The sequence below is a fragment of the Oreochromis niloticus genome, linkage group LG7, assembly GCF_001858045.2.
Source record: "Oreochromis niloticus isolate F11D_XX linkage group LG7, O_niloticus_UMD_NMBU, whole genome shotgun sequence".
Taxonomy (NCBI): Eukaryota; Metazoa; Chordata; class Actinopteri; order Cichliformes; family Cichlidae; genus Oreochromis; species Oreochromis niloticus.
Genome location: NC_031972.2, coordinates 56,901,927 through 56,927,117, shown reverse-complemented (window position 1 = coordinate 56,927,117; position 25,191 = coordinate 56,901,927). Strand labels below are relative to the sequence as shown.

Sequence of the window (25,191 nt, the reverse complement as noted above, 5' to 3'; positions counted from 1 at the left end):
TTTGTCAGAACAACTCGTCTCCAGTATTTGAGGATAATACTGTCATGCTTGGCTCTAAAGTATAATGTCAGTCTAAAACAGCAAGACGAAATGCTCTCGCTCATAACAACTAAATCTAATCAGGGGATAAATTGTGCTTTTCTTTATCTTTTCCCCCCCATTAGCATAAATGATAGTTTTGTTGTCTATAATTACCTCAAGGTTGGAAGTTTATATAAAGCACTATAGAGCACTATCAAGCAATTCTTTGAGTACTGATGATAATTATCGCTCATTCAGCTAATAGAACATAATCATCATTAGGCTGGTTGGCAATGATGCAAAAACAAAGATCACTTTAATGTATCAAGAAAAGTTTTCACGAGGTAAAAAATGATGATTTTTGTAAATTAGGCTGAATCAACAAATAGACTGTAAGTAGAAACAAATTATACATTATACAAGGTGAGAAGTGTTTGTACTTGGAACACACGAGTCTCCTGACACAGAAAAAATTTACTTGGCCTGATTGCATAATAACATCGGTTTTCAACTAAGATTTGGAAGAAGTCACTTAAAACGTTGCCCAACATATTAGATTTGATCTAGAGGGCTTAATTTGTCAGAAATAGGGGCCACCAGTGGATCTTAAGAGAATAAGTTACTGTTGACCTCAAGGTTTTGGGGATTTGAAGTCTTAAATAATCAGTTTGAATGGCCGGCCACCTTCATGACCAAGTGCCAAAGAGAAGTGCAGCCAGGGAGCATTAAAAGCTATGGTACTGCCCCACAGTCCTGGAGAGAAGAGCAATTCTCTGCAGGCTTTGTTAGCTATCACGGTCTTGAGAGAAAAAGGGAAGAAAAGAATAAATCTTTTGCTGATGCTGTAATGCTTTCAGTAATGGATCCAGGACACTAAAGAAATACAGCAATGGGAGCGGAAAGACAAGTGAACAACAACAGCAGCCTGATGCAGAAAACATTCTCAACTCCAACAGTGAAGGAAAATAACGAAAAGGATAAACAAAGTTCTTTACCAAGTCTTCGTTTAATTCAATTTAAATTTTTTCTGCATTCACTTCATATGAAAGTAGTTACACTTGATTTACACAAAGGCAATGGGTGTTAAGAAAAAAGACAACACCTCTGAATACCCATCCTCATCCTCAGTCACCATCCAAGAGTAATGCAACTGTGAGACAACCAGCATTCACAAGGCATGAGCCTGATGCAAGCTGGCATTAATTCCCAGTCTTACAGGAGGTCTCACTTAAACTCAGCTGTGGATCGGGTGATGCTATGAGTCACCCTGTTAATGTGCATGTGTGTGTGTTTGTGTCTAAGTTTCTAAAGATTGTGCTTCCCTTGCTAAAATTACACTGGGAATCCATTATAGCGACATAGAAACATACCCTCTATTTATCAGGAAACAAAATTCATACCGACTATATTGTAGCAAACGAGACCAATAAAAATCTGTTTCCTATCACTCCCGTAGGAATACCGCCTCTTCTTTCAGATCTGGAGAAAAAAAACTAAACCAAAACAGGGAAATGAAAAAAGAAACATTTGGACTTTGGAGTGCCTGGAACTTCCTCTCTGCTTAATAGCCGTCAACAACATCTGCAACAGCCATTCCTGAACAGATGTCCAAGCAGAAACACTAGCTCCGGGTGGGTAGGTGCGGTCAAAGTGGAGGCGTGAGGGGGTGGGGGGTGGAGTAAGGCCTGGCTTCAACTTGGCCATAAAGATGGCCATAGACACAGAAGTGCTCTAAGTGGTTGTTTTGTGTGAACTGGGGAAATGATCAAACTGACTTTAAAATGTCTCACTGCAGTCATTACCGCTTTGTTACATATGCCTTTTATTTTACTGCTGAGTCTTATGCTGGCTATTCTGATTTCAGCTGGGCCTCAGATTGTAATGTGACTCAATGAAGTCAAAACACTGAAATTAAAAACTACAGTATTGATTTTTTCCCTCTATATTTTGAGAATTAATCTACTTATTTGTTGATGCATCTTTACCATATATTTCTGACAGATATATCTCCTAGCTAAATATACTTCTTTGAAACTTGTTATGTATGCTATACATGAACTTTTGACCTGAACCAAAGCTTCCCATTTCCACCCACACCATCAAAGTGTTTCTACACTAGAGCTCAACACCTGCAAAGAATCAAGCCCTCCCTTGCATCCTTTGCTTCACAACTCCCACCAGCAGACTGGGAGTCGGATTCAGGCAGGGCTCAGAAAAGTTTTATGATAAAACCAACTTCACTTGAGTTCTGATCCAGAGCAGAAAATCAAAAGGGAACTGATGACAAAAATAACAGCTGTAATTAAGAATAGGGCCCCTTAAACACGAAAGAGAAGAACATTTCATTGACGGTTTTCACTGTTCTCTAGCGTAAATCCAAACTTGGCTTGCCTAATTGACCACGGCATTTTTATAGTGTCAGTAAATTTCATGATTTAAAAGGATGCCTTTATCATGTTTCCAATTATTCTGTTTAATTCAATGGAGCCAGGGAAGATGATAAATACAGGTTGTAAAATTCAATGAAAATACAGCACTGCCCTAACTACCCATTGCAACAAAATCCTTTATCTAGTTAGATTTGCAAACACGCATTATTGAGGCCAAGACGCTTCTTAAATCAAATGTCATTTTTTCCTCAGTTGTCTGAAGCAATGCATCTTAATTTTGTTTTCAATTGTGGCACTGTCCTTTTAATACATAAATACAAAACAAAGAAAATTGCAGTGAAAATTAGATCTCACTTACTGACATGTCCAAATTACCTCTGGCTGACCCTTAAGGCCTCCAAAGCACTTCCATAACAGAAAACCTTAAATGCACTTGGCGCCTTTGACACACACCAGCCAAGAATCCAACAAATTCAAATCTCAGATTTGTTGCGAAAAACATCTGTCATCTTTCATCAGCATGTAGCTTACTGGGACTCTTTAACTCACTGATACACCACAACAACTATGCATCTATCAGATAGAATTATTTTTACTGCTTCCTGTAGATTTTCCACTTTCAGTGAAATGATGCTTGGGTACTTCTACCTCATCCTTTCTCTGGAGTTGTTATTAATCTAACATTCCCACAGATTAACAGAAAGCATTTACACTAGTAAACTTCTATAACATTTCTGAGGTTCATTTTAAGTCAGGGAAATTGTTTTGCTAAAATTGCCATTCTTTACTGTAGTAACACACGACAAAATTCAGGGTCTGCTGTAAACATTTCAAGAGTAATTTGAAAGACTGTTGAACGTTGGTCTCAAAACTATGACTCGTGTGATAAATTCACTAATTAAGAAATTTACATGACAATGGTGCTTCATGGACCTGGTTACAGAGGGTGCAGCATTGAATGATGATGATGGAGCCATCTATGCCTGACACTGGTAAGGCAGACATGCACCAGGCCTGTGCTGAGGGTGACTCATACTGAAATGCATCTAAGACATCTGGTCTCTCTTACTCACACAGCCAGCGACCCAGACTTTGGCCACACAGACGAAAGAAAACACCACTGGGGGTATCCTCCTCTGAAAAGCTCACTTACAACTACCCCCCCACTCCCACCATGACACACACACACACACACACACACACACACACACACACACACACACACACACACACAGAACTAGGATTCCCCAATCTGCGTCCCTTTATTTCTGCCTCATGATGCCACAAGACATGAAGCAGACCACTTCTTTGAAACGTGATCCACCACTAGTCTTCCAAATCCTTGAAGGCTTACGTACAACCCACTTATACTAAACCCTGGTCATAAAACATTTTGTTTGTATCTTTTAATTGTTATCCTGGCCCAACATTGTCAATCACAGGAATTTCAACATCCCCTTAAACACCAGAAACCACATTTCGGAAAACAACTTGGGCCATGAGCCAGCAGTCTGATTCCATCACACCCTGATTCTGTGAGGTTAAGCCTACTTATTGTTCAAACATTTGCCTTTTGTGTAGAAAGGAACAAAAACACATTGTCCTCACACAGCAGACCTGCAACAACCCTAACCAACAACAGGCAACAAAAGTGCTTACAATATCATGAGTTCACAAAGCTTGAGTCAAACACAGTAATCCCCATTTCCTCTTAAACTCTACTTTCACTGTCTTCCTGTACGCTTCCTTTACTTTTTTGGCTCCCTTTCCTATATCCCTATCTTGTCCAGTAACACTGTGTGCTTCCCTCACCATCACCCTAAAACAATTTGTATCCACTCTATGTTTGAATGTCCTGGCAGAAAAGACTGGAGGGACCAGTGCAGAGCTGGACTCAGTTCTATGACCCAGTTCCCACACCGGCCATGAACATTGTTATTTGGGATGTTTCAACAGATGCACCAAAACATGTGATGACAGAAAAGGATGGCAAACTTTCAACTGAGGGAAAATGAGGTGGGGTGAGAGAACAACACGTTTAAAACCCCAGATGGGAGGCAATCAGGTCCATCATCGATAAATGACGCAGGCACATGATGGGATCAGTAAATTTCGTAAAGCTTTATAGTAGTCTCTTGAGATGTGCTGCATTTTCAGACTGACATAGCATAGGTTTAAAGCCATCTGACTGGAAGAGTCCTCTAATAACCTGAACTGCATGTTTTAATATGAGATTTTTTGTGTTTGCGATTCACGTTCAGTGGAATCAGGCAATGTTTGGAGGGGATTTTTGCCCATCACTTCATGCTCTATTTATTAACATTATTGCAAACATATAAAAATTAGTATCCATTGTCCCCCCGAGAGGGACAATGGATACTGAGGGACAATGGGGGTAGACTCCCACAGGGCTTAAATCTGTGACTCTCCACCATTTGACCCTAGAACTGAAGAAGCTTATCGGATGAGAGCAACTTAAAGAAGTCCAGACGCTTTTCCTTCCAAGCTCCTTAGACTACGATGACCTGGATGACTGAGAACCTTCACAGACATTTTTGGCCAGTATTGCTAAGAATGTTTTGCATTTGAATATCAGTTCAAAAGCACAAAAGATGCAGTTATTACAGTTTTACAGCAGGTATCCAAGAAAAAAAATAACACCTGCACCTAGAACTGTCAGCAGCCATGGTGAGCATACTGTATTTGCCTGAGCCAGGCAATAGTCCAGCAGAGGGCACAATCTTCTCCTGTGTTTTTAAAGTTATACCTGGTACATTACATTTGTATTACAGAGTATACTTTTGTTTACCTAAGAGCTCAGCTGGTGTCTGTTTTTAAATTATCAGCATTACAAAACACGTCTTTCAGGCATTTTTTTTTTAATGCCTTTCCCTCCCCATATTTCTCCTTTCTCCTGTTCTCATCAGTCACTTCTTTCATCTTCTAATCCTCCATTTGGTCTGCATCAGTGCAGGATAAGATCACAGCAGAGATACAGAAGGGCATAAGATAAGAGGCTATGGCAGACAGGCAGTGCAGTAAAAGGCTAGTTATTTTATAGCTTCATGGTCTGTCTTCTCTTCCGTCCGCATGAGAGGGTTTTATGAGCCATTTGGGAACTTTGGATCTCTCTACACCAGTTTTGCTCAGACTTTCAGCTGGCACAGTGGCACCAAGTTCAGGGCTGAGTTGGCACAGACTCCCATGGTAGCAGTAACAAAAACATCTGCAGCCATAATGCACAAATGTGTACTATAGTGTAGATGCAAAGAAACTAGAGATGGCACGATACCACTTTTTTATGTCCGATACCGATACCGATATCATAAATTTGGATATCTGCCGATACCGATATGAATCCGATATTATGTTTTTTAATCAATAAAACTGTTTTTTTTAATATCTTGCTGCATTTTGTATAAGTTCATACTCAAGTTTAAATAAACAACAACACTAAAGCTATTCTGTTATACCTGTGTGTAGAAAATACACTGCACCCAAAATATTTCATAGTTCAGCAACACTGATCAATCTAATAAACCTTACCTAACTTAAAACCTAACTTAAACCTGCTCCATCCTCCCTATTCTGGTATTTTAAAGAGTACCTAGCAGAAACATTAAGCAACCTAACTAATAGGGTTGCAAACTCCCAGCAAAAAAAAAAAAAAAAAATAGGGAACCACCCACCCTCCACCTCATGATGCTTAATCGATGTAATCAACTTTAATTTGATGCAGGGTGGAAAAAAAATGCACAGAAACAAATTATTTTTCAAGAATAATTAAATAGATTCAACATCTTTCTTCAACAGAATTGCAGAATTCACAGACGGTACCTTCCCAAAGGAAAAAGTACTATAGCTTACTAGGGTATATAGACTTAAGAGTTACTATATATAGTAATGGACTTCTATACATTTTACATCAGATTAAAACTTTGGGTGTAAGATTCAGATAATTATTTATTAAAAGCTACATATTTTAAATGAGAATAAGAAAGAAAAGTATGCCTTTGTGCCCCCTTTTCCCTGTTCATGCCCTATCGGCCCCCCTGGCTGCACTTTGCTAGATCCGCCCCTGCACAGTTACCAGCCGTCAGCTACGTAGAAAAGGATCCTGGTGTAGAAAGTAATATTAAATACATTCTAACAACAGCTTATCAAGCTTAAACGTGCTGCTGTTGTTCAGCCGCTGGTTTCCTCTTTCTGGTGCAAAGTGGGCCAAAAACAAAGAGGAGAGAGGGACTCGCGAGAAGAAAAGCCGATCAGCTGATCGTTAAGCAGTTTCACGATTGAAGTAGCGGCAGGAAGGTGAGGGAGAGAGAGAGGCAGTCGCTCCATATATCGGTTGTTAAGCTTAACATGGGAACGCTTTACAAACATTCAGAGATGAACTTACACACTTGCTTTACTTCTCTCTGGGATAACTTCCTCGGAGATGAAATGCTGGTTTGGTAGCGAGGCTCCAAATACACACAGCCGCTCTATCACTGCTCCGACGTGCTACGGTTATGAGCCGAGTTACGCCGTGTTGCAAGTTTTGTGAGATGCTTTTTTTGATACTTAATGGATCGGATTCCATTTTTTATTTTTCGCCGATATCCGATCCAGTAATTTAGGTCAGTATCGGACCGATACCGATACGTAATATCGGATCGGTCCATCTCTAAAAGAAACCCCTCTACAGTCATCTGTAGTACACAATGGCTCAGTCACACTAGCATGCAAAAAATGGGATGGTGCCTCACTGTGACTAAATTGGTGGTTGTCCATTGATAGCATAGAATTTTTTCATATTTAGTGCCCAACTTGAAGTAGCTGCAGTGACCAAGTGATTGCTCAAGGGGCTGAATGTGCAGCACTCAACTTGTGGCAGGATGTGAGCCAAATGGTCTGACTTATACTGACAGAAATTACTCTCAGACGACTTAGCAAAGGTTTCCAAATAATTCCCCTTATTGTATTCGGGTCATATTCTTATATAGAAGTTAAAATGCTAGCAGTGAAATTTCTGTCCTGCAATAACCATGAAAGAGGAATTTCTGTTTCAAATCTATGAAGTACATGCTGGGCTCTGAATATAAGTAGTTAGTGTGAATTTCTGAGTATGCATATGGCAGCAGATTTATCAAAGTTAATCACTCAATCAATCAGGTTGTAACTGCCAACCTCACCCCATTCAGTTTCAAACTGAAAGCAGACTGTCTCTGTTTTATTGATGTTTTATTGCTGTCTTAACACACTAGTCACTTTGGCAACAAACTGCAATTGGTTGCACACCTGGTTCGAAGCATTTCAAGCACCATTTCAAAGGTAACAAGATCACAAAATCATTGCACAGTCATGCAGTGGTCTCCAGGACTGTTTTCCCTAATGTAGCTGTAGCATTAGACAAACGTACAAAACTAAGATGTGTGCCGCACATTGCTCTTCTCACTGCATGGACATAGTCTCTAGTAGCAATACAAAGGATGACAGATGGATAGACGGTAGACTGCCAGTAGAGTATGTTCTGTATAGGTATACACCACAAATGTATTAATAATCCAACAAGACTTAGCTGTATTTAAAGGAGAAAGGACACTCTTTTGAGGATGCCACATTTTAGATGGAGAAGACAGATGCTTTTAGAGACTAGTAAAGGAGGCCATCTATATCCATTGTGAATTACCATTTTTTAAACATAGGTGGTGGCTTATGGCACCAGCTATCAGCCATGCTGGGGCAATATTTCATAGAAGTTTTACCTCTCAGCCCCAGTGACAGGAATGACCCACAGCTTGACTCATCTGATGACTCAGATGATCAATAGGTGTTTACCAACTCTCAGGAACACCTTGATTGAGACAGCCCCCAGTAGGGGTTTAGTACTTGGGACTCTCCACCATTTTTCTAAAACCAAAGAATCCTCGGGGATGAGAGGCGAAACATGTTTAAAACCTGAACAACTCCAGTTGCCTTCTTTTCAGACTCTTAAGACTATCATGACATGAATGACTGACAACCTACACAGACAACCGAAAAACTAGAATATCAATATGTTTCTGTGAACAGGCAGTATTGTCTGTTGAGAACATAAAGGTAGATTTGAACTCATAATACATGTTATCTATTAAAAACATGTTAATATGAGAGTTTAAAAAAGATCGATTTGGCAAAAACTCCAAAATTAACCTGTCCGCTATCTTTAACAGTCCCTGGTAAAGAGACAAGGATATAAATCAACAAAAGAAGTTATTTAATGTCTTTTATGATAAAGCTTGTAAAGCCAGATTTAGACTCATCATCCCAATGACAGATGACACTGTAATTTGAAATTTTAAGAGGGATGATTCAGACTATACAGACTGTGACCAGATATGACTCATATAAAGTCTACTCACATAACAGACTGATGAGACAGAATAATGCAAGCCAGACCACCTTACAAAAAAGAAATAAGCATGGATTAAAAGACCCCAAAGGAGCCATACAGTTACTTAGAAAAAGAAAAAAACAGTGCTAAGCTAAAAATTTGACTTTATTTTGATGTGTGTATCATATAGCTCAAACAGGACCACAGCATGTAAACATCTGACAGCAACTGAATGTGGCAGGTAGCTTTTAAAAGACAGCCATAGCCACAACTACACTACATAAGTGTAGTGAAAGTTAAATAAAGAGGAAGTGATCCCAGAGTGAGATAAAAAGATGGCTTTTCTGTGATGAATTGCGTAGGCTAGGTTACACCAACATAGCCTCAGCACTAGTCTCCCAGATTACAAAAACACTTATATCATTCATAGTCCACTTGATGTAAGGCTCTCTGTAAACAGACAAATTACACATTTAAGAAAACACACATCAGGATCAAGTGTGATCTTTACTGTCTGTCTGAGGTTCTTCACAAATGATGTTCCAAGATACACTGCAGCAATCATAATATAGCTATAATCTGTCATTTTCCTGAGTAAGTGCTATTACTACTAACATACTTGTTCAAGCACCGTTTCTTTCAAGTTGCTCAGTGATTTAACTGCATGTTATCAAGATTTAAGAGTTGACCCAAGATTTGCTCTCCCTCCAGTACATGGGAATATGAGAATTTGCAATTGAAGAGATACTGCCATTGTCGCATGTAACTGGATGTGTGTGAACAACTCGACCTACAACATGAGGTCTGGCAGAGTAAGTCACTTGGTGTTTGTTTTGGAACAATTCTGATATCTTTTTACAAACCCAACAAAAATATGAGCTTAAAAAAAAGGGAGTGATAAGAAAAAAATAAAGGAGCTTTTCATTGGAATAGACTCTCTGATACCCCCTGAGGAATACAGAGCGTTTAGTTCCTCTATCTTGGGATGCAACACACATGAAAATCCCCCACAAAAAATACAGTTTCAAAAGTTAAATTTTTTTAATCTATGCCATGTACATCGTGGTGTATACCACAAAGAAGAGCTAACCCCGATGGCAATCTGCAAGAGTAGTTCATGCACTCTTTGAACTGATATGAATAACTGCTGGAAATGTGTGCAATGGGACAAAATCTAAACCACACTCTAGCCAAAACTCCTTCTAAGATCTTAGAGCGAGACGGAGAGGAATGCTGCTGTCAGGCTCAGCAAACAGGTCATCTGAGGACATGAACACGCATGTGTGAAGAGAAGGAGTATATGGATGTGTGCTGACTACCTTAATCAATTGAAAACACGCACCAAGCTTAACAGTCAATAAAGCAATACAAACAGCAATAACAACAACAAAAATCTGATATAAAGCAGATGCATTCATGCAACCCAAATGTATGCACATGCAGAGTAAATGGCATCTTGAACCTATGAGGGAACTGAATGATGGGATCATAATCAGACTATAAAACGAAGAACTGACCAGCTGGAAACAAGTGGTTTCAGCTGCTGGCTGTCATGTAACTCCTTCTTTGCTCCAGATTTTGAGATATTATATATTGATGAGTGTATCAGTTTATAAGTAAAGTGTTGGGGTGCCTAAAAACATAGTACTATTGTAATTGCTTACTGCTTACCATATTGGAAAAATCCATTACCATACTGACTGCATAGATGGGTTGTTACATTACATTCTTTACCCTGGTTACTGGCATAATGTGTACAGAGCAAGCCTTGTTTTATTGTTCCCTCAGTTTATGATAAAACAAAATTATGACCAGACTTTATAAGACAACAAAATTTACGACCACGAAAGCCTGAATTTTAGGCTACAGATTATTTTTGACTTTTTTCATAACAAACCCTGGAAGAAACCAGTAAACCGGCAGTGCCAAGAGCTTTTGTTTATGTGCAGAATGAACTGCTGAGACACCGAAATAAAATCCAAAAAGGATGGCCTGAGTCACCATTTTATAGCTCTACCAAAAATTACCATGCTTTCATTTTATGCTAGTAGAAAAGTATGCTTGCACATATTTGACTATCCAATAGTGTGCCGTACCTACGGGTGACATCAGATTGTTTGGTCAAAACTTTTTGCAGATGACAGCATGCTTTTTTGTGCTAGGTTGGCAACCAAAGTGTACAAGCCCAGCAGTCATGTGATGTACCATAAGATAAGTTAAAGAGAAGTCTGTGACACACCCATCTCTTAATTGCCTTTAAAAAAAAAAAAAAAGGTAAGTAAGCAATCTCCTTTTGATGATTCCAGGAGAGAGCTTGTGAAGCCTTCATTCAGGAAGAAAAGGCCCTCTGAGGCTGTTACATAATAACACCTGTTGTAACAAAATAGTATAACCACCAGACAGGGAGCGTGAGAAGGCACTTCCTTCCCTAAAACCTAGCTTCTAGACAAACACGATGAAATAATGAATGTGAAATGGTGCTTGTCTTCAGGCATCCATATGTGGCATGTATCGGTGATACACAGCCAACGCTGCTTTGATCGAGACTCACTTGGATCTCAGAGGAAAGAATAAAGGAACAGGAAGGCCTCTCAGTCCAATGACAGAGAAGGAAAGAAGGAAGCGGTATGAACAAAGACACGGACACCAAGAGCACAGAAGACATCTTGCTCTGTGTGTGTGTGTGTGTGTGTGTGTGTGTGTGTGTGTGTGTGTGTGTGTGTGTGTGTGTGTGTGTGTGTGTGTGTGTGTTGCATGCATCTAATTAGTCTATCGGCTCAGTTTGTCCAACTGAGTGTAGTGAATCCTGAAACATACTGCATACTGTGTTGAAACAGAAATGGGACACAAGCTCTTTTGTTATTTGACACCTTACCTGGTTCACTGATCACATTTACATTATATATAGGGATGGGTACCGATATCCGGTGCCATTATGGCACCGGTTCTGACATAAACGGTAGTAACCAGACCGAAAAGCAGCGCACATTTCGGTGCTTTTTTTCGGTGCTTTGTTTTTTCTTGAGATGTCATAGACTTTGGATTCTAGCCAATCAGTTTACCTTTCCAACGATAGTAGGCGGGCCCAGGTACGTACGTTCTTTTCGAGCAGAGCTACAGATTAAAAATGCCCGAGGCGAAGCGGTCAAAAGTCTGGCTGTACTTCACAGCAAAAGATGCAAACTCAGCAGCCTGCAACAAGTGCTTTAAGGTGATACTGTGCAAAGGAGGTAACACATCAAATCTGATGAAACACTTGGCGTCGCATAGCGTTTTTTTAAAAAGCTGAGAAATACACCATATTTGATAGCTTGCAGCAAGACCTCACACCGAGCACATCTACTGCGGGTGTGGTGCCTGTTATCGGACCCGGAGTTAGCAACATTCCCCAAGAACCCGAAGAGGAGAGTCCTGGCCCCTAGCCCTGCCAGTGTAGCAGAAATGATGACGGATGATGATGGCAGCAGCAGCCGTTCTTCTCTGGGTGAGTAGCTTAATGTTGTTCGGCTAACCACGTTATTAAATTAATGCATGTAAGGCGAACTAGCAAACACCGTTGTAGTTACATGCGGCTGTCTTCTTGTTTGATGGCAGATACTCCCTTCACCCTGGCCAAAAAGGCTAAAATGACCATAGAAAAAGTGGACAAAATTCATAGGGCTAACTTGGTTATCATGTTGCAGAAAAAAAAGAGACTGCTAAAAATAAAAACATAAGAGGTTTTTGGACAAAGTTTGTGTTCTCCATTCTTTAAGCACTGGTTCGAGCACTGTTTAAGCACCGGCACCATTTCAAAAGTACCGGTTTGGCACCGGTATCGGATAAAACCTAAATGATACCCATCCCTAATTATATATGAATGCCAACAGAAAATATCTTCTCAAAGTCAGAATGACCTGCTCCATCCTTTATCCTCTAATCAGACAGTGTAGTTGCAAACATAATCCATAAAGGATGAAATGATGGGAATATATATTTTAAAATGTACAGCAAAGACCAGTTAGTGTTTTATAACATCTTTTGAGTTGCTGTCAGTCTGAGAACCCAACCCAACAGCCTCTGGAATTAGCCTTGCCTGGCAACTGTCTATTTTTCAGGACTTTAATCAGTTATCAGTTGCTGGGTTTTCAGATATCCTAGATATACTTAGGACTTCCAATTCCATCTGCATGCACCACCCCCCCCCCTCGCATAGGTCAAGACTGCACTGCAGTGCCTCAGAAACCAGAAAGCTTCCAATACCAAAAATTGTGTGTCCCTTGCTTACACATTCTGCATATTCATACAGAAATCTTGCTTAAACGTCTTCTTACCTGTCCATCCTGGCCAACATGCACCTGGTGAATTTGGAGATTTCCCTGAAATTGAGAAATGTCATGTCAGTTAGCAGCCCTGTGTTTTAATATAAGGACTTTGGTTTAACTACTTTAAGAAGCTGAAATCACACTAAGTTAAACAAGTCATTAAACTATCTAAGCCAATCTGATAGTGAAGATATGCAGTGTGAAAAGGTCAGCATTATAGGTTCCTGCCAGTGTTTGTACTTGAGAGGAGGTGAATGGAACATCCATGTATTTTCATTTCTGGATAGAGTTCGACTCCCTGTTAACATAAAAAGAAATCTGCTTGCTCTGGCATAAGTGCATGATTGTCTCAGATCGAGATATAGTAGCTATTAGAAAATCTCTAAACACCCACAGTGATATCAACAGGACCATTTTGCAAAAGGATATTATACAAGACACATTTAGCCATCCTCAGGTCTCAGCTGTTTCTGCTCTAGCTAATTTTATCTCATGTATATATGCAATACTGTCTGAGCTGCCATATGGCCAGAGAGCAGTGTAATCTCTCAAACAGCTCATTTCCTTTTTAAGCACACTAAAACCAATCCCTTTGATGAAAGGGGCCCGTTCCTAATGAAAACATATTCTGTGAGTGGCAGTTGGGAGAAGTGGGATTTTGTTGCTAAGCTTTGAACTCCAAAAAAACAAACAATAGCATGGAATACGAAGGAGAAAAGAGAGGGGAAAAAAATCTGGGCTCAGCCACAAAGTGCAGGAAAGGCTTTAGTGTTTTCTGCCTCCAATTTACTCTGTCTCTCTCCTTCAATTGTGCATTTCTTCCTCTAAGTGTCCTCTAGGAGTAGAACTGAATAGGAAATTAGAAAAACACTTGGTTAAGGTGTCAATTGCTTTTGCAAAAATGTCGAGCTGTCAAGCATGTGTAGCCTGAATCATATACAGTATGTGATTACATGTATTTGTGTGTACACAGACTGGCGCCTTGAAATAAATCTCTCTCCCACATCCTTTAAAATCATTAGCAAAGATGTTGATGCGGAAATTCCTCTTTAAAAGTCGGAGTGGTTTGGAGTTAGATTTTGATTTCAACTGACAGGCTGTGTGCGCGCATGCAAGGATGTGTGGTGGGGAAAATAAGCCACCTGGGCATTACATGAAAACAAAATTCAAAACCTTGTGCATAATCTGGCAGATAGCGTATATAAACAATAAGACATTCACTGAAAAAACTTTACTTTGGCTAAAATTCACTAATGTCTAAAACGTCTAGTGCAACACCAGACAAGCTGCTAGCTGGCAGCTAATTGTGTGAGCAAAACAAACATACAGGTTCCTGATAAACTTGTTTAAATTGCTTTAGTTTTTAGAAGTAGACTAGTTTAGAAACTACAAAAAGCTGCTTGTGAGATTACAAAATTAAACAGTCATTGTAAAATGAATGTAATCAGGACAATTATTCCACACGTATGCTTTCTTATAAGACATTGTATATTATGCTAATCAGCAGTTCTTGCTGTAAGAAGTTGGCACTGAATAGATGTAATGTCATGCAAAAAATTCATTTTTCAAGCATTCCTTTGTTTATAGTTAAAGACTAAGCCAACCCAAAGCAATTAATGCACTGGAAATCATACCAGTCCTACCATTGACTAGCTAAAATGAATAGAAGTGGTTGTTTTTGGTTGTTAATCAAAACAGGAGATTCTTCCAGCTCTAACAAATATTGTGGATAATTTCAGATAGCTAGTTAAACAATTCGAATCACAAACATTAACTAAATTCAAACAATGTGAATTAACATTGTGAACTTCCCCCACAATAACATACACAGAATTGATTTTCTACCCCCAAAACTTAATTTTGCTTAAATTTGACTTAACTATAAACAATAAAGAAAGGTAGGTATCAGCAGACGGCTGACTACAACCACTGGCGCCATCGTTCTATATAACAGTCATATTCTTTTTAGACACGTTTAGTGAAGTGAATTTAATAAATCTAGAGAAGTGACTGTGGGTGGTTGTTTATTTTTCTTTTCTATTTTACAACCCCTCTTTCACGGGTGCACTTGCACACTAACCTCACTGTCCTGTGTGATCTGCACCTCCTCTCCTTGTGGCACCTGGGCTATGTGCAACTGCCCCTGTGGAATCTGAGACATACAGATGAAGATGAGGTACAGCTGAAGCTAGAACAATTTCATGAATATGATTACAAAAATTTAAATACGTTAAAAGGTATGTTTATATAATCTTCATAACTCATAATAACAAAATTGCACACAGTGGTTAGACAGTCTTTTTAGGTTAATTCATCCTCTTTGGGTTTTCCCAGTTGTCATTACTGTAGAGTGATAATAAAAAAATGTAAAAAAAAAAAAAAAAAAGAAAGAAAGAAAGAAAAAAAAACCCAGTTGTGACTAAAGCTTTCAAACCTAATGTTAAAGCTAAAGAAAACTAAGAAATTGACCTTCGATCCAAGATCAAGATCTACTGGAGATCACAGCCCGGGTTTGATTAGTAGTACGAAGGTTGAACAAGCGACAACTTTTAAGTATTTATTTGTTCACTTACAGTGGGTGTGTGCATGATTTAGCACTTCAATTTTTTAAGAAGGCTTAGGGTCCTTGGAGTGAATAAAAACCTTGTGTTACTATTTTATAGGGCAACTGTTGAATCTATTATCTGTTATGGTATCTCTACATGGTTTGGCAACCTTTCCATCAAACTCTGATGTACAGAGTACCAAACTGTAAGTTAAATAGCTTTAAATTTTCTCTACTGCCTTTATCAATCGAATTACTGAATGCTAATAGGTGGAACTCTAAATCAGAGTTTGTATGCATCTGCTAGCTTACATGATGTGTTTCCCTGGCTTGTCCAAGGTAAATTTCTCCCAAGGGAGACACAGTAAAGGCTAATCTAATCTAATCTAATTATTTGCTAATCAACTAAGCTGCTCTATTTTGGGAAATGTAATTTGATGATGACAAATTACACTGAGTTACTACGGAATGATGGTTGCAATGCTCAATCACTCTTTGCAAGTATTAATTTCCCCTACTGCATTAGAAGTACTAATAAATTTTAGGCTCAGCTGCACTCTTTAATACTCAGATGTAAGGTTGGATGGTCTTCCCTACAGGACTAGGTTATCATATTGAGAAGGTGTTGCAATCCCTCTCTCGCTCAACAATGCCAATCCTTGAGACCATTACTTGCACAACCCTACTCAGGCGGGCGAGTAGGGAGAACTCCTGACAATCTTTCTCTCCCACCTTTCCCTGAAAGCACTTCCTGCCTGTCTACCCTCTATTTTTTAATCATCTATTTGTTCCTTATTTGTTTGTCCCTTCTCGGCAAAGTGGTCTGTCACGAGTACTGCCAAAACTATGCATCATGTATCATGTATCAAACCAGAAACAGCAGAAATACTCATCACACTCTATTCACATAGACTTATCAAACCATGTGTCTGTACAAATGAACTTATAAATTAGTTCCTTCTTGAATAACCCATCAGGACTCTGAATATGTTGACATTGTGACTCTTGGTATCTAACTCTGATCGTCTATTCTGGGTGATTTCAGAGCTGAGGGAAATAAAAGATCCAGTCACTTCCTCTATCCGCCTACCTATAACACTGTACTGGGCCTGAACGCAACCTCTGACCATAGCATCTGTTCATGTACATCCCATGAGTCACTGGTTCACTGACATAATTTGCACTATTCCTCCAGAATGCTGTATGGGTAATTGTAGTGGGTGGTGTGACCCATTCTAGTACACTATGAACTTGGCTCTGAGGGCCTCTTAGATAAAGTACACACATGACAAAGAAAAGAACAGAGATATGAGCAGAAAGATTTTCTTTTGTTGTGTTTACCAATCAATAAAAATGTTTTCTTATGAATTCAAAGAGAGTTGGGAATAAAAAAAAATCTGACACTCACCACCTGAACTTGTCCATCTTCACCAATACGGTGGAACTGGACCTGCTGATTGGCCAATGTATAGTGCAAGGTTTGTTGAGTGGCAGTCTCAATGTGAGCTGTTTCTTCTGTGATTCCTTCCTCTAAATGAGACAATTAATAAGATTAATGATGCACTCATGTATACAGTAAAAACAGGTGAGAAATAGCTTTCAATGGATTCCAGGATACATAACCAAATTCTAATAAGAAATTCTGGATCATCCTAGGCCATCCACAGAATATTACTGTGTTTAAAATTTATCAAACACTTAAATATACATTAAAGACTCCAGAGAATCATCAAACATATTCATGGTCTAGGAGCCAAACACATGGTCTGGGGTTTGTTATCAGAACAGCAGTCCGAAACCCTGACCAAACCCAGCAATCATCCCGCGGAGATGCACAACAGCATCTACAGAGATGTCAAATAGATATCAGTACCCTCATCCAATGTGGAGCCTGGCCACAAAATAAAATATCACTTTCTCATGTTCAATGTTTAAATATAAAGTAATAAAAGGGCTATTAGAAAAGTAGTCTGATTGCTTTTTTAAGCACGAAAAAGCAGAAATTCCTTTTTATTCACATAAACATAAAGGCATATAGCACACCCTTCTACTTTTTGTTTGCAACATGAGGAAGAACTGTTGCTTGGGAAATTTTGGACTCTACATGATAATTGATTATTAAATATTCCAGTTCTGATTTATGCAAAATTATTAATTTGTGTTTGTGATGTATGTATTTGGATGCATTCGCAACTAATATTTTTCATTGTACACTCTGGGGTGTTTGTGGCTCATAAAGGCGGGGCCTGACAACCCACCCCTAATTTGAGCTCATGGGTTATTTGGGTTTCCCCTGCAGTCTTACATTTCTCTGGTCAGAGGTGAGAGGTTTTGACTCACAGGGAGGGACGGACTGCAGGCATTGTGTGCAGATTACAACCATCTGCAGAAACAGCTTTTGGGTTCCGGTCTTGAAATGGCTTTCATGTAGTAGATAAAATAAGATGAAGCAAGGTACTCTGTGTCACTGTGGTTGTTGACTGTTTGCACTCCTGCCAAAAAGCAGTTAAAAATAATATATGGAAACTGATTTAATTTACCCTTTGCTGCAAAGAAGCCAATCTATCGGAAACCATTAAAATAGTAGTGCAACGTCATAGTTTTTTTCAATTCCCAATTTTCGATTCCCAAATTTGCCTACTAATATTTGCCCCAAATATCTTTGCTCCTGCAAAACGCTGAAGTGGGATTCATGGTCCCATATTTTCATCCGTTTGTATTGCCCTTAACCAGTGCACTCGCAGGCTGATGACATTGGCTATTGTGATGGCAACCCCCAAACCACACGGTGGACATGATTTGGAGCAGTCAAGCTGAAGGGGCATTAGCCTGTGGGACTCTAACGACTGCCAACAGGTACCGGCAGGCCAAGGAAAGTGTGGCTCGTTCAACAGCTGAAGCAAAAACTTGGTAAGAGAGGAGTTTGATGAGGCCATGGAACAAGTCTTTCAGTCGGCCTTGAAGTGATTCTGGCAAACCGAGAGGTGAGTCAAAAGGAGAAAGCACTGCTCTATCGTTCCCTAGGAAGGTCTATGCCAGAGTACTAGAGAGGAGAGTCCATCCGTTAGTCAAACCTTGGATTCAGGAAGAACAAACCAGTTTTCATCCTGGTCAAAGAACTCTTTATCCTTTGGAGGATACTCGAGGGAGTTTATAAGTCTATACGGGTTCTGTGTAGTCAGCAAAATAACAAGATCACAGATAAAAGTGACAAAAAAACCCTTCCCCTAAAGGGTGGCTGGCCCCTTAGCAATAGGGTGAGAAGTTCAGTCACTTTGGACAGACTCAGAGTAAAGTACTCTACACACTGAAAGGCTATATCGAAAGGCCAGTAGAGGTGGTTTAGGCATGTGATAAGGATGCCTATTCGCTGTAACACTGAGGGTGATTACACCTCTTGGCTGGCCTAAGAAGGCTTTGGATGACCTGGAGGAGATGGCTGGGGAGAAGGAGACTGGGATTCTCTGCTTAGACTGCTGCCCCTACAACCCAGCGCCAGACAAGAAGTAGAAAATATAGATGGATGGATGGATGGATGGATGGATGGATGGATATAGAGATGCACTTGTGTGCAGTCCTACAAAAAGTCAACATTGCCTGAATGCAATAACACTAAGAGTAGGTCAAATGGTGATTAGTTAAAAAGCTGTATTGGACAGAAAAGAGAAAGGAAGATTCACTTCAAAGAGTAAGACACACAAGAAAATCACAGATAAAAAAAACAACAAAACAAAACAGAGAAGATGTCCCCATTATGAGTTTGGACACTGTTACAAGATGTAGCCAAGGACCTGCAAAATGTCTAGCACCTACATATTGCCATTCCAGGAACTTGGTGAAAATCCTGAACATTAGCAGGTGCAATTAATTTAAAACATTTTGAAAATAAGGTAGGTGTACCCAAATGAACTCTTTGATGTGATCTAAATAATAGCAGCCATATAAAAAGCTCCAAGCATCATCCAGATTCTGCATGGAGAATGTGCGTGGAACAAGCCACAGAGGCTGGGTTTATTACTCACCAAATAAAAATGCATGCATATTTTTCAGAGAACAACTGGCTTAGTCCATCTGTTGACCCGTCCTTAAACCAAACGTGACCTCATAATTTTGCTCAGACATACTGTGGCCATCACCAGTATTTACAAATCAAGATTGTGTGACTGCAGAGCTCTTTTAAAGATGAATCCAATGGTTTCACTTTCTGCCCCACTGACACTGACAAACAGAAAACTAGTTTTCTAACTGGCTTATAAATAAAAACAAAGTGTGCAACAGATATCTCCTGGTGCAGTTTATTTTTACAATTTTGCCTCTACTTTGATCAGAGAACAATTACAGAAAACTAGCTAAATTTATCTCCAGATTAAGACAAATGAACGTGTACCAGTGATGTTAGAAACATTTATACTTAGAGTTACAAACCTCTGGTAAAAACCTGTACTTTACCTGTGACTGTGTTACGAGGTGTTCGTTTAGAGAAGCTCTTGACAGCCAGACTCTGACCACGTTGCTTGCGTCTCCAAGCAGTACGACACTTTGAGTCAATGCTCTGCTTGATCCGGTACCAGTCTGATTCGGTGATGCCAAATTTGTGGAATAAGTGGCCTGCGGGAGCATGAAGAGGTCAATGTTACCTAAGGTTTAAATTAACAACCTAAAATTAGGGAAATATTCCTTACTTCATTTGTCTTGTTCAGTCTCTTTCAGTACTGATGGGAATAAAATATTTTGCTTTTAGCTTTGGTGAACTTCTGCACACTTAAATATTAACACATTCAACTGGTGGCAAGAGCATGAGCAGATTCCTCATTACTTAAGGCTTAAAGAAATAAAATAAAAGACCTAAATAAATAAAATCGCACTTGATCCAAAAACTGTAATGCTGCAGATTCATCCTGCTGAAACTGTGTGCTCGATGTGAACGGCACACCATATTCATACAAATTTTACACATCTGGTGTGTAAAAGCCCCTGACTTGCAATTGGTAGTTACTGTATAGGTAAGGTAAATTGTCCTTTCTTTTTTGTTGTTCTCCTCTGAATGGGAACCATACATAGAACAAATAATGGCTCATACTTGACAGGTACTCATACGTGACATCACTCTTCCTCAATCACAAGTCATTAGCAAATGAACATACCCTGGAAATCATTCCTATTTTAGGTAAAACATTATATTACATAGCTCAAAATTACCGAGCAAGCCTATAAACTTCTCAGAGAAGTGTTAACAGAGATCATGGCAGAGGGTCATTTCCCCAAAGACTTTCATAGAACGGGAGCCACATATATCGTCCCCTGGCAGCCCAAAGATAAAATGCAGGTTTAAGACACGGGTTTGGTTTGACTTTTCCATCCCAGAAGCAACATTTACCTTTTACACTCTCTTTGGCCTGAACAAATCTACATGTGACTACACACCCATGCTGCTGAGAGGAAATAGAGTGTGATCGGCCAAACTACAAGGCAGCAAAAAGGCATGATGGTGTGTGCTGTGGGGATACTTCTTTCTTACCTCAGTACAGCTGGCCAGTCATGGTGTGACGAGGTTGTGATTGTTGGATCTTTTTTTGTTTTGCCTTTTCCAGAAACTTACAGCAAAAGGTTACCAAGACATCCCCTAGCCAACTGGACAAGGTGTGGGAGGAGGGGATTTCTGACTATTTGACCATCTTACATGCAGTTCACAAAGAATATTAATTCTGTTTTATGTCTACTTGCACTGATGGGGGATACAGTGGGTACAAACAGAATTTTGCAGCATAGGTTACAGGTAACTGAGACCCTTTTAACACTGTAAGAAGGGCCTATAGCTATATAAATAAATATTTTTGCCACAGGCCTTTCATAAATATCTGTCTGCCTACCAGTGTAACCCTGACTCCACTTAATCAAGAATCAAAGGGTTTTTTGCACTGAGAGTGACTCCATTAAGATCTTTCTACCAGACATGTGCTTGTCATTTAGAGTCTGGTATGTTCTGAAATGTGTTGCACATTAATGCATGTGTGCAATGATGAATGGATGTTGTTGTAACCCATCTTGGGAATACAGAGTGCAGTTTATTTTCTGTGTTTTATTCAGTGCTGCTTTGTACTAGAATGGGGACGAAATGTGGAAAGGTCTCAGAGAGTTCATTTATTACTTAAAATCAAAAACTGAAAAAGTCAAACCCTGACAGAGTGAAATTATTAGTATATAAGAAACCATGAGGTAAACAGTAGTTACCAGATGCTCTCTGTGCACTTGACATGGGCTAACTTTGCAAACACTCGCAAAGAACATATTTCACAGCCCATGCTAGTATGAAGCCCTAAACTCCTAATACTTTCTGACATGTATCAGTACCAGCAGCTTACAAATGAAAAGGCACTTATATAAAATAGCTTGTCATGGAAGTATGTTCACTACCAGACCTACCACAGCTCTGTCAAAAACAAATAGTCCCCCCAAAATTACTAGTATTAGATGGTTATGTTATCAAGACTCACAGCGGATGCCGTAGATCATAAGTGGGTCCAGCTGCTTCTTTCCATGTTTGCCCTGCCCAGAGAGATTTGACATGGCCTGGACCTCACGGTGGAATAGGTAGTCCAGCAACGTCAATGCCATTTTCTCTGCTGTACGACAGTTTGTGCTGATATGAAGCATATCAGCTGGAGATATTGGACAGCGAACTCGCATCTCTGGGTTGTTCTCATCTCCTAACCAGGTGCCGGCTGGATAATCATCTAAAGAACAGAGGAGGAACGGCTCTTCAAAGAGTTGCACAGATTGAGAAATATTTTACAGCAACAGCAACTGAGATAATTGATATAATACAACAGCACCCCCATGTGGCAGTAAAAAGGAAGTGAGTGAATTTGTGTAAAACTTAGTATAACTATTATAAAAAAAACGGAATATGTGGTTTGGCTGTTTGGTCACAGTGTATGTTAGCTATTAAGTAAACCACATGACCAATGCATTAGGCATATGGTAACATCTAACTTGCTGACTAACAGAAATTTTTATAATGGTAACCCAAAGTTGCAAATGAATGAATAATAGTTTGCCTTTGAAGGTAACCAAGAAATTCAGATCCAATAAAAATTATCCAACCAACAAGCACAACAATGGGACAATGTGGATTTCATTTAAGTTTGTATAGTTAACTGTTTTCTTTTGGTTTCAGACAGAAAAACAGAGTAACGCAACTGAAGGAATGAATGATGCCTAACAGCATCTGAGGCAGAAAAACAGGGAAATTAACACACATCAGCACAGTTTGCAATCTATTTAATATGGAGATTAGCTGAAAGAGTCACGTTAGCCACATCAAACAACTAAAAACCGAACAAAACATTCAAAATCAATTACTGAGAGGTCTAAAAATGTAAGGGGGTAATTTACTGCAACTGACTTTTCCTTTAGAGAGTTGACGCAGATGAACATGTTGAACACTGTGTACTTTTAGTGCATAATTGTTTTTGCTATTAGTGGAATTGCTGACGTGACATTGTTGAGGCTTGCTGCTGTGAAGTCGCCAAAGATCAGGAAGTCATTTTGAAAGAAAAAAAAAATAAGGCTGAAAAACCCCTAGCTTTTTTTTTTTCCTGCCACAATCAGTAATGGTAGTGCTCACCATATGTGACTGTCACTCTCTACTGTAGAAAAATTGTGATGCAGAAATTTTGAACACATGGCAGAAGTAAGTTTGAAAATGAGTAACATGGGCGTTAAAAACAACCTATGGCTCTATGTAAGTAATATACTTGTCCTTTTCTAATTTTAACAAGAAGAAACTAAAGATATGTGCATTTCTGTGCCTCTTCACCAGTGCGGCCATACCTTCTGCATTGAGTGTGATGAGAGTGACATTTTGGCCTTTCTGTGCATTGCTTGATTGACCACCGTTGGAAACACAATCACTGGCCTCTGAGCCACTCTCCTGTTCCTCTTGACTCTCTTCGGGGCCAGGGACCTTTACTAGGATGGTGTTGTGTCGCCTCCTGGTCACTGTGCTGCAAAGAAACACAATGCATTGACAGATCTTGATTGGTGAGAAAAACAGAATAGGTACACACATACTATTAGCTCTACTGAAAAATTGTGATAAGGCAGTAACTTAACATAACTTGTGTGGTGGTGTGTTCGGACAGATATAACATACAGTATAATAAGTGTGCCACTCACTTGCTAAGCAGGTTCTCCAGAGGAGTGTCTTCCGGACTTGAGGGCTTCGGTTGTTCACTGCTCACAATAACATTTGTTTGTGGGACAACACTGAGAGCAAAACAAATAGTTTTCATTTTCATTGGACTTTTAACCTGCCTGACTGACTGGTGGCCAATATGGCACCAACATTAAGAGCTTACCATCGCACTTTGTTCCAAGTCTGAGTGGCCCCTTGAGGGGATCCTGCAACCATAGGAACCTGAATGGGACTTCTGGCACAGGGTGCCATGCTATCCAGTTTGCGTGCAAGGTTTTTGCATGTAGTATCCAGAGACTGTAGCTTTGACTCAATTCCCTCCAGCCGCTGGCTGATAGATCCAGTGAATGATACCAACAAGTTCTGAAAATTTTTTAAAAACAATATTAAGCTCTACCAACTACATATAAATGTATAACCAGTAAACAGTATATGGTTTATAAAGAGCTGCTACCTTAATAAGAGCGATATCTTGATTGCTATTGTTATTCTCCTGGCCGTTGCTTAATTTCCTTTTTTTCTTCTGAGACCTTTCTTCATCATCTTCATGATTGTCCATCATGTCTGCCATGAATCAAAGGAAAAGACACCCTCAAAACAACACACAAAACCATCCTGTTAGATTTGTCTTCTAGAGTGAAGGTGTGCTTCTACTCAGGAGAAAAGTACTAAATGTCTCCTTAATCCTAACCTTATATTATAAAAAGAGTCTAATGACCATTTTTTTGCAAAGGAATCTTACCAGTACGATTTTCCTGGTTAAAGTCCTCCACTGTTATTTGCACAATTTCATCCAGTTCTTGTTCAGACATTGTTCACCACTGAAATACAGAAAGAACATGGTCAACTTAAAAAGATAGTAAAATATTCATTTACTGATATGTTTACATAAATTAAAATATTTTTTTGCTATGTCTGTTTGTATTTCTGCATTAGCATTAGGCAACATGATTGCTGGGGCAGGAATAAAATATAAATAGTAAGACAACAGGAATAAATAATAAACAGGAGAAATATATACAAATTAGAGGAATATATATACAAAAATAAGAGAAAGCCACACATTGGAGAACAAAGTGTATGGAAGTAGTGGAAAGGAATTGGTCTGAGTATAGAGTCCGTATGTGAGTGGCCTGAGTGATGGGTTACTCAGACGATGGTTCAGATTGATGAGGTGTGGGGGGGATAGTTTTTGTTAACAGTCTGAATAGCCCAGGGGAATAAGCAGTTTGTGAATCCAGAGGTGTGGGACCTGATTCACCTGAGGCACCGACCCGAGGGCAGCAGGTAAAACATGTTTCTCAGTAGTTTCCCCTGCGTACCGAACATCAAGCATTAGGAGGGTACACTCTCCACTGAGGAGCGGTAGAAGGCCAGCA

At 39.5% G+C, this 25,191-nt stretch overlaps 1 protein-coding gene across 2 annotated transcripts in view; it reads right to left on the bottom strand.

Annotated features, from left to right (window-relative positions):
• banp (BTG3 associated nuclear protein) overlaps positions 1–25,191 on the bottom strand; it is a 37,752-nt gene that overhangs the window by 8,134 nt on the left and 4,427 nt on the right. Inside the window, exons 2-11 of one of the 2 annotated variants that reach the window (XM_025908918.1) lie at positions 24,555–24,633; positions 24,267–24,403; positions 23,976–24,175; positions 23,794–23,883; positions 23,449–23,621; positions 22,110–22,349; positions 20,065–20,223; positions 17,024–17,145; positions 15,151–15,222; positions 13,080–13,124 (exon numbers count right to left, since the gene is read on the bottom strand). In XM_025908918.1, the coding sequence (XP_025764703.1) occupies positions 13,080–13,124; positions 15,151–15,222; positions 17,024–17,145; positions 20,065–20,223; positions 22,110–22,349; positions 23,449–23,621; positions 23,794–23,883; positions 23,976–24,175; positions 24,267–24,383 (1,218 nt within the window). In that variant the 5' untranslated portion in view covers positions 24,384–24,403; positions 24,555–24,633. The remainder of the gene's footprint in view (positions 1–13,079; positions 13,125–15,150; positions 15,223–17,023; positions 17,146–20,064; positions 20,224–22,109; positions 22,350–23,448; positions 23,622–23,793; positions 23,884–23,975; positions 24,176–24,266; positions 24,404–24,554; positions 24,634–25,191) is intronic. The other variant, XM_003440522.5, reaches the window with a different exon arrangement.